At 42.1% G+C, this 10,184-nt stretch overlaps 1 protein-coding gene across 1 annotated transcript; it reads right to left on the reverse strand.

Moving 5' to 3' along the window:
- Positions 1-1,391: 1,391 nt before the first annotated feature.
- Positions 1,392-8,382, reverse strand: LOC103375498 (alpha-L-fucosidase 1). Its single transcript, XM_008305798.1, has 8 exons — positions 7,637-8,382; positions 6,155-6,289; positions 4,875-5,012; positions 4,602-4,707; positions 4,256-4,456; positions 3,649-3,839; positions 2,211-2,310; positions 1,392-2,002 (listed from the first exon to the last, which is right to left on the reverse strand). Exons 1-8 carry the CDS (start codon positions 7,975-7,977, stop codon positions 1,868-1,870), a joined length of 1,347 nt encoding a protein of 448 aa, XP_008304020.1. The 5' UTR covers positions 7,978-8,382; the 3' UTR covers positions 1,392-1,867.
- Between the last annotated feature and the right edge of the window lie 1,802 nt (positions 8,383-10,184).

Raw genomic sequence — 10,184 nt, forward strand, 5'->3', positions numbered from 1 at the left:
GGGCTCCCTGGTTGATCCTGCCAGTACCTATCTGCTGGATGTTGAACAGGATGTTTAAGGACAGACTCACTGGTGATATTAGTCTTCTCATTTAACTTTGGGCGAGAAGGCCACTAAGATCATTTAGACTGAACTCAAGAATGAGTCACTCTTCAGATGGATATTTTTTTGCAGTGCAGCTGTATTAACCTCGACGGCACGCAGCAAAAAATGCAAAGTAGAGGTCAAAGAGGAGGATTTTTCCCAAACAAAATTTCCATTTTCTTTGTGCCCCTCTCAGCCTGTGGAAAATTTACAATGCAAATACCAAGCAGGCCACATACACATATTAGGAAAGGGTAAAAGAGGGGACGGAAAACAATTTAGTGCTGGCATTCTGAATCAAATGCTCAATCCCCGTGGGTATTCTCCACCCAGACGGCTCTAAACTGATCATGACACTGATGAGATATTTTTGTCCGATCCCACAACAGCAATTTAATACAAGCTGAGATTTAAGAACGTGCAGCAGTAACCTCAAGGTAAGAGAAGCAGGTTACGGTCAAAGGTCAGCAGTTAGTCAAATATGAAAGTGGGGGGATATGAATGAGGAATGAACTCCTGAGGCACTTCAGGGGAAATAGAAGTACTAACAAGTGCTGCACAGAGAATCGAAACAGTCATTCAGTGGTGGCCATGTCATCCTGCTCCCATTAGAGCATTATGCACTCATACTTGTGTGTAAAAAGCACTCTAAAAGCGTGTACATGCCAGCTGAAACTATAGAGGTTTATAGCATTATTTTTCTAAGAAGCTCAGGACAACGCGGCAGAAAGAAACAAGTCTTTAAGGTGGTGAGGGTCGCTTAAAGTGCCATCTACTAAACTAGAGATGCATGAGTAACAGTGTTGGTCATGATAAGATGCTGCTTGTTTGCATTTCTCATTAGCTGAGCAGGTCAAGAAGCAGCAATGTTAGCTGTTTGGAAATACTTTAGGATGAGCGATCTGTAAAAATAAGAAGGTGTGAATCAGCTCATTGTTCTTGAATCGTTGGGAATTCTACACAATATAGGATTCATTATTCTCAGTTGACTGGAGCCCACGTGTGAGATTCCCAGCCATCAAGTCACAGAAACCGTACCCCCAGAACTGCACGACTTTGTTGAAAAAGCACCTCCACAGCGGTGTCAGCGTCTCTCATTAGGTTGCTCAGTTGAGGATTTTCCTCCAGTGTCGTACATGCAAAGCAGTCTAAGGATCTGCACACTAGACAAGCTATAGAAGCTGTGTTTGAAGATATAACACCTCACTGCTAAAACTGTAATCTTATTCAGGACTTACAAGCGCTTGTCCTTGACAAAAAGTGCCATCAGTGCATTCCGATAACAAAAGCTAAAAGAACTTCACTGCTTGACCTTGCTTTACGTGATTTTAATTCTTTACAAACCCTAAAAGCTAAAAATCAGACAATGCAAAATCAATGTAAAAAACAAAAAAGTCAAAAAATGAGTTCATTTTCAATCCAAACCAGTGGAATAATGAACTGTACAAACAAAAAGCAATTTGACAATTGAGAAACTGACAGAAGAGCTGCAAAAGCTGAGCAGAAAACTCCACTTTTCATTCATAATAATGCCATCGTAAAAAAAAAACATACAATTAAGAAGCAGTGACGCATTCAAATTTTAGTCCTCAGAGCGAGCAACACAGGATTTGGAGTGCTTCATTCTTTCAATTTGGCAAAAGTACTTAGCCGTTACACAAGCGTGGTCCCTTCAGTCATAGTGCACAAGTTTGTTTTTTTTCATTCTCCTAATAAAAACCTGAGTTTACTTAATTCTAAATATTTAATCGGGCAGAGGTTCGACACTTCAGGTGTTTAATGCTCACTGGACATCTTCCAGTTTGAGTGTCCACACCTGAGCGGGAGTATAAGGCAGCTCAGGCAGAAGGACAGTGAGGCCAGCATTGGGGTGGACTGGAGACCAGGGTAAGGGCTTAGGATCCCCCAACAAGGTCACCTGGACAAGAGAGAAAGAATCTGATTTACAGTTCACATGAGACTGTAAATGAATACCACTGGGCTGATTGTAAAGGGTCATGTTGTGAACTTCTCTATTAAACTCAAACATGTATTTACTATGGTTAAATGTATTTTCAGTGAGACCCTACAGATGAGTTTTGCACTCTGTGAAGACGACACAGACAGCGCTGGCTCGGTCCCTTTACCTTAGTGCTTGATGATGTTCTGGGTTCCAGCAGCTGGACTGCGGGCTTCAGAGGTTTGGTTGTTATGAAGGCATAGACAGTGGTCCCTTTAGATGTATACCTACAACAATGGAAACAATAACTGCATTATAGATCACTTAATCAATGAACTTGATCATGGTAAGTTTAATTCTGCTCTGAAGCCTGAGGTTATATCCACAACGATAGGTTTTTGTTTTAAAACATTGGCGCCCAGCATGCACAACACTTAAACGTTTTACGACCTCTAAAATTGAGATTTTTATTTAAAAAATTCCAGGATTGCATTTTAGTCTGGATAGGCAGAACCTGAGGTAGATGGCCGCCTCCCTGAGCCTGGTTCAGCCGTCTTGCAGTTAAAAGGGAGTTGTTTTTTCTTCCTCCTACTGATTCTAAATGCTTGCTCAAAGGGAATCATTACCTTCATTGGCGTTCTCTCTATGACACTGTCATGTCTTGACCTTTCTATATGAAATCCCCCACAATTACTTAAGTTGTGAATTGGCACTCCATGAACAGAATTGTACTGAATTCTACAAACAAGGACCCAGATACCCACGTTTGCCTCCTGACAGGGTGTTCAGTCCTTTTCTGGTTTGTAACACCCCTGTCATGTGATGCTTTTCCAGAAATAAACAAAGACATCAGAACTGACTACCAGTGGTTAATTCAAGATTGATAACGACTTATAGTCATTGTTGCTTTTGTTGTCTGTGACAGCAGCGATTGTGCCGTTAAATTAGGAATTACATCATTCTAGAACGTGCACGAGCAAGATAAGTACACAAGAAATGTTTGGGATTTTACAAGTAAGCAGCCAACCCTCTGCTTCTTGTTTGACTTGCACATGCCCACTCTATGTTATTATGATTGTGTGTCACACTATATGCATATTCAGGAGTATTAGTATGGGTAACACACTCATCAGGTTGGATATCCTTTAAAATTTTTAATTTTGGGGTGACTCAGGTGGTAGAGTGGGTTGGTCAACAATCGGAAGGTCTGCGGTTCGGTTCCGCTCTGTAACCTGTGTCATGGTCATTGTGTCCTCAGACAAGACACTTCACCCACCTTGCCTGGTGTGAATGAATGGATTGTTTAAAGTGGTGGTCAGAGGGGAGAATGGCAGCCGCGACTCTGTCAGTCTGCCCCAGGGCAGCTGTGGCTACAATCATAGCTACCACCACCGGAATGAATGTGTGTGAATGAATAACTGACAGTGTAAAGTGTGTTTGATTGTCTAGAAAAGCGCTATATAGATCTGATCAATTACTATGATTATTAATTTTAAAATAGTATTTTCAAACAAAAGCGTAGCACTGTGGACATTGACTGAAACTGTTCAGTGTCCCCACATCAAATTATCGTTCCAATTTGGACAGTAAACTGGGCTGTTAAAAACACTCTCCACTTTTCTTACCAGATTGGTGCGGTGGTGTTTTCAGTCTGCACCCTCCAGGGTTTGGAGGCATAGATGGCTTCCCCGTTGATCTCCAGCCAGGCTCCAACACTCCTGAGCCTCTCCTCAAACACAGCGGGGATCATCCCATCAGGTGTGGGACCCACATTGAGAAGGTAGTTACCCCCGAGTGCCACAGTTTGGACCAGATCCTGTAACAAGACCATAGCAGACAGAAGAGGAAGCAGTCAGTCACTGGGGAAAGGCATCAATCAAACTACTGGCATTACATACAGTCAAGACCAGATGAGTACCAGAATGCTGACTCATTATGAGCGCAACTTAAGTTTGGGTCGGTATTGTCCGGACAGTGATGACACAATCAAAGTGTAACTTAACAGAAGTAACATGAGTGAAAAAATCAAAAAACACGCTGATTAAAAACTTCCAAGACTGATCTGTAAGAGAAAGTGTGACATTAGAACAGAATAAAAGGAAAATAAAGAAAAAAACTCATCAATAATTACATATTAATTTAGGTAAAATGGCTTCTATGGCAGTTTTATAGGTCCACCTTTTCAGATTTATTAGTCAGTTATAAAAATAAGATCTACATCCGTATCCTCACCTTAATAATGGTGGGCAAGTCCATAAGTTCCTTCATCTTCATGTTTCGACGGTAACCCCAGGAAAGAGTGTCCACAGACGTGCATTTCTCCCACTTGTGCTTGGGCAGCTTGCCCGGGGTATATTTGTCTTCACAGTTATAGTAGCCCCCGTGTTTACAGGCGCAGCCCGCTCCCCATCGGTCGTTGGTCACAACGGTATCCTAAGTCAGGGGACATCTGGTAAGTGTGTGCGTAGCTATGCTGAAACAACTCACAGTTTCATATCTTGCTTAAAACAATGTAATCTGCACTATTCTTGCATAGTAACATCTATTTCCTTTTAAAAAAAAAACAAAAAACACTTACTTTAACAGGGCTGTCGTTGTAGAGCCACGCCAGGAGTTCCGTGGAGTTCCAGTAGGTGTCAGGCGCTTCCCAGTCTCCATCAGACCAGATCACCTCAGGTCGGTACCTGCACGGCAACAGCAAGACAAAGGGTCAAACATTTAACTGATATGCCATGCCCTGATAGAGGCACATGCCAACGTAACTATGTCTGATTATATTATGTGCAAGAGAAAAATAAAAAAACATGTAGCAAGTGCAAATGGCTGAAGCAGTAATTTGAACACTACAGACCTGACAACCATGTTATAAATCTCTGGAAGGAGTTTATGCATCACAAACTCTTGTGTTTTGAAGCCATTCTTCTTGTCTTTCAAATAGAGAGGGTGGAACCACTCGTACAAGGAGTTGTAAAGTCCATAGTGCAATGACCTAAATGAGACAATAACAAACCTTTAAAATGTGACAATAGAAGCAATCAAGACTCATGAGACAATATCTTCACTGCAGAGAGGCTGAAAAGCAAAACACACACCATTTCAAAGAAAATCCAGGTATCTTGACATTGTACAATAAAAAATACAGGGACAATAATGCAATAATATTTGAAATATTCACAATAATTCTAATTTAACTCTGGTTTTCTCAAACTAAAAATCTGTACATATCAATGTATAGTTGTGGCTGGAATCATTTTGATGAGGTGTAACATAATGACAGGGACAGTGTAGCAGTGACGACACGACGATAACTGACAGCACAAACTCTGAGCTTATTCCACTTTAGTTTGTATTAGTTCTGACACTGGATCAGTGTATTTTCTAATCTAGAACCAATGTACTTGCAGAATAATATCAATTCTGGGAACACATTTGATCGAAACAGCTACAGAGCTTGGAAATTTGTTTGTAGCAACTTTGGGAAACCTCCCTAACAGTGCGAGCTGTCCAATATCTAAATTATGCATCAATTTGTCAATTAAATGTTTTTATTTCCTCGTAATTTTTAGAACTTAGTAAAATTTGTCAAACATTTGTTAGTTGTAGCTTCTCAAATGTGGGAATTTGATCCTTGTCAGCATCATATATGACAGTAAACAAAATATCTTTGGGTTGTGAACTTCTGATTGGATTATGTAGACATTTGAGGAGCTCTACGATATTACAATGGGAATTTTTCCCATATTTACTGGCATCCTATCCAATGTAGAACATGCTCAATGTCAGCTGAGACAGGCTCCAGCCTCTCGCAACCCTCTTTGAAATAAAGCAGGTAGAGCTAATCAATCAATCAATCAATAGTACTTTATTAATCCCTTACAGAGAAATTCCATTCACAGTTACATCTGTCCAAAACTGGGGGAGACAGGAACTGTCGGGACTGCCAGCTAAGCCAGCGCCCTTTATAATATACACATGTATGGATGGATTTTTCCTATTTTGTTACATTTAAAGGCAAAATAATCGATCAAGTAATCAAATAAAATAACAGGCACATTAGCTAAACATAAAAAGTAAGCATTAGTTGGGTGGTAACACAAATGAGCTTCATAACTACACAACTTGAGGACCCACCTGTTGCGCACAGCCTCTCCCAAATCTCCCACTAGGTCCCTGTGAGGACCAGTATCAACAGAGTTCCAGTTCCAGGAGTTTGGAGACCCCCAGTTAGTAAATCCTTCGTGGTGTTTTGCAGTCAGGACGACGTATCTGTAAATAAATGTATATATTTATTTCTTGTGTGTTTTATTCTTTATTCTTATTCATCTTTTTAAAATTGTTTGGGTGTGGAACAGGTGCACAAAGCATTTCACTGCACGTTATACCATGTATAACTGTGTTTGTGACCAACAAAGGCCTTTAATCCTTGAATTCTTGGAAAAAGGTGTGTAGTTTTCTGCAAACCAGAGCAGATGCACTGTTAAGTAACAGATGGTGTCAAACTAACTTTAGTTCAGGGGCCAAATACAGCCCGATTTGTTCTCAAGTGGGCCGAGCCAGTAAAACCATAGCATAACAACCTATAAATAATGAAAACTCCAAATTTTTCCCTTTGTTTTAGTGATAAAAAGTACATTCTGAAAATCTTTTTACAAAACATTATGAACAACCTGAAATTTCATAAAGACAATACATGCAATTTCAACAATATTACGCCGCACTTTATCATTTACACATGTGCATTACAACTTACAGATCACAGTGTATCCGCAAAGGCACAAAACAATTAGTCACACGTATCTGGTAATGAACAATGCAATATTTTACTTTATGATCAAAACGTGTCAAAGAAATTAGAAACTATTTTAAATTTACATTCATGTCCACATCTGTGTAGTAACGGACACACCTCACCATGCAAACTGAAATGGGAACTAACAACCCTTTTTTAGGGCACTCCTTGAAATACTTCAAAAATGAACATTTCAGCCGCAGGGTGTTATTGAAGGATATTTCAAGATATTTTTACTTTTGTGGCTTACAAAAAAAAAATGTTGCAAATCAAGATTAATAAAGTTACTATATATGCTAACTTGCCCCTGTCTATGGTTAAAAAAGGAGGGGAGGGGGAATTTATAATAAATAAAAGAAAAGTAACAAACTGCAAAAATCATTTATTTAGAAACATTGTAGCTTGACGTAATGATACTTACACAACCAGTAACAAAGTATTTATAAAGTGCTTGGCAAGTTCATTTAGTGACATTTTTCTTGGGTTTGTGATGTTAGTGGCATTAATCTCAAAAAATAAATCAAAGTAGAGTTCAATGCAAACCGGCAACAAAGGGTTTATAAAGCACCTGTAACATTTGTTCAGTGACACTTTTCTTAAGGTAGTGATAATGGCACTAAAAAAAATACATAAATAAATAAATCAAAGTGCAGATGGTTCTTCAACCTCCACAGGGTGGACATATTGAACATCCAAGGAAGTTACCAAATATGGTCACTTGCCCCATAAAGGGTTAAGGTCGGGCCCGATTAGACCCAATGGCTGGTCAGTTTTGGCCCGCGGGCCGCATGTTTGACACCCCTGCACAACATTGAGCTACTCACTTTGCACCAGAAGCTTTAAAAATGTCCGCCCACTCCTCCGGGTTGAAGAACTGGGCATGAAGCTGAGGAGCGAACTCCGGGTAGCTGAACCCAGGCGGGTAGTTCTGGCTCATGTAGTCGACACACTTCTGGTCCGGGGGCTGCTGACCCTGCCAGTGCCACCAGAACCACTCACTGCCGAACCCGGGAACAGAAAACACCCCCCAGTGGATGAAGATGCCCAGCTTGGCCTCGTCGTACCACGAAGGCAGCGGCCGGGCGTCCAAACTGGTCCAGTCCGGAGTGAACCGAGCCGAGACGTGAGCGGTAAAAGCGACGACGAGGAGCAGAACAGGTCGCATGTTGACGGCAGGTCGGTCCGCCGGGAGGCACAACCTGGTGCTGCAAGCGAGCTCCGTTAGAAAGTTAACTATGTCTTAAAGACTGTGAAACGAACACGGCCATGATAAGGTAAAACTGCTCCACTGGTAGCTCAGTTACACTCAGGTTTTACTGTTTGTTGTGCCCCATCACATGACTGTAATCACATGAACTTTCTTCCTCTTCTTCTTCTTCTATTGCTGCCGCCGCCACTTCTTCTTCTTCGTCGTCACTTTTTACTGGCGAACCTGAAACAATCTGAAGCTACGTGCCGCCACCTGCTGGACAACATGTGCAACATCTGTGTAAAGTAGATTTAAGAAATAATAGGTGCCATTCCATTCCCGTGGAATTTATTCTGAGTTATGGCACAGTTGATGTTTTCGCACTAATATTTTCTTGGAGAATTTAACTGCCCTGATGGTTTGCTGTTGATAAAAGCTGCAATAATGCTTTATTTTAGAAGTCTGAAGTAGTTATTTCCAGTAATAAGCCATATGTTAAAGTGTCGTGGGCACCCTCATGGTCAGGATCACTGTTTGTAAATACGTGTAGCAACTCGGGAGTCTATTGGCTCTTGTTTGTGGGACTTTCACTCATTTTTCCAGCAAAAGGTTTCTAATTCTGTGACATTCATGAACTGCCGAGCATGACCTCCTTAGAGGCCTGCTTTTGTTCATGTTTAGGTGTTGGTTTGCACTTCTTGAGGTTGTCCACTGTGGATTTTCTGGTGTGTCTAGGATCATTATCCTGTTGTGGAAGCCGTCCCATTTTCATCTTCAGCTTGTTTTACAGACACTGCGCTGTTTGTTTCCAGAAGTTGCTGCTGCATAATTGAATCCAGTGAAATGTTGCCCACGCCTCTGTCTGCAGCACAAGCCCAAAGCGTGACGGATCTCATTATTTATTAGCTACAACTCATACAGCCTAAATTGCAGACTTTGCAATTTGCTAATTGCATGGTTTCAAATTGCAATTTTAATTTTAAAATTGATGAACCGTTCAGTTCTAGTCAGAGCGTGACATTTCCTAATGATCATGAAGCCCTTAGAAGCAAAATAACTCGTGACACTAAGGGGGGTAACACTAGCCTCGCTTCAGGTTTAACTTAATGCCACTGGGAGGTCAGATTTACTCATTTAACTATTCACAGTAAAGTCTGCATCCCTTATATCAAACATGTGTTGATACTGAGTAACAGACTGAGAAAATGGTCTGACATCAGGACACAGATTCATTTTAATTTCATTAAAGGCAATGAGTTACCAGTTTGATGAGTTTTAAATGGAGTGACTCCAAAAAAAACATATTGCACATTTTTGTCCGACATGTGAATAAGTGGAAAGAAACCTGTTATTTTCTTATATATGTAGGCACCTGTTTACTTTTTTTTATTCTAAGAAAATATATATTAGGATAAGTAAATCTTAAAATGTTCATAAAGAAATGCTCTTTAGTGGACAACTTTCTTTGGCAATAACAGGACGCCATGTTGGATCGATCCAGTTCTTGACTACATCCATGTGTTCGGGTCCGTGGAGGACTCAGTTTCTGGATCATGTTTGTTGTCGCTCACAAAGTCCTCCGAGGCGTCCAGCTGCTGGGAGCACGACGCGTACACCGCCAGAGCCTCCAGCCCGGCCACGATCAGCGCGTCCCGCCGCGGCGTCGTGCGGCTGTAACCGAGCCTCTTCAGGGTCCGCCGGGTGGTGGTGAGCGAGATGGGCTTCTCCGGTCCGCTGCTGTTGTACAGAGCCTGGATCTGCACGCTGGTTGCCTGGTTGTTCGCCTCCACCATCCTCTCCATCCTCCGCTCGCCGCTCTCGTCGACGAGGCGTTTTCTCCCGCAGGACCCCCGGTGGCTGGAGGTTTTCTGCCGCTCGCACCATTCCCTGTACACCCGGGACACCGCAGTCTTGGAGAAGCCCAGCAGGTTCACTGTCTGCGAGATGCTGCAGCCGGCGCTCCGGGCTCCTACGATCATACCCCGCTCGAACTCGCTTAAATCTCGCGACTTGCCCATGTGTCACCACCGCGTCTCTCCGCAGAAAGGCTGCCGCACCGAACACCGCGCACACGACTCGTTCTGTCGTAAATAATCATTCTTCTTCTGTGGTTTCTGGCACATCGCCGCTCAACGACGGCTATCTGTCGCCCTCCACAGTTAGCTGTGCAACCACCACCGCCC

Source organism: Stegastes partitus, unplaced genomic scaffold (assembly GCF_000690725.1).
Source record: "Stegastes partitus isolate 25-593 unplaced genomic scaffold, Stegastes_partitus-1.0.2 Scaffold2630, whole genome shotgun sequence".
In the NCBI taxonomy this organism is placed as follows: Eukaryota; Metazoa; Chordata; class Actinopteri; family Pomacentridae; genus Stegastes; species Stegastes partitus.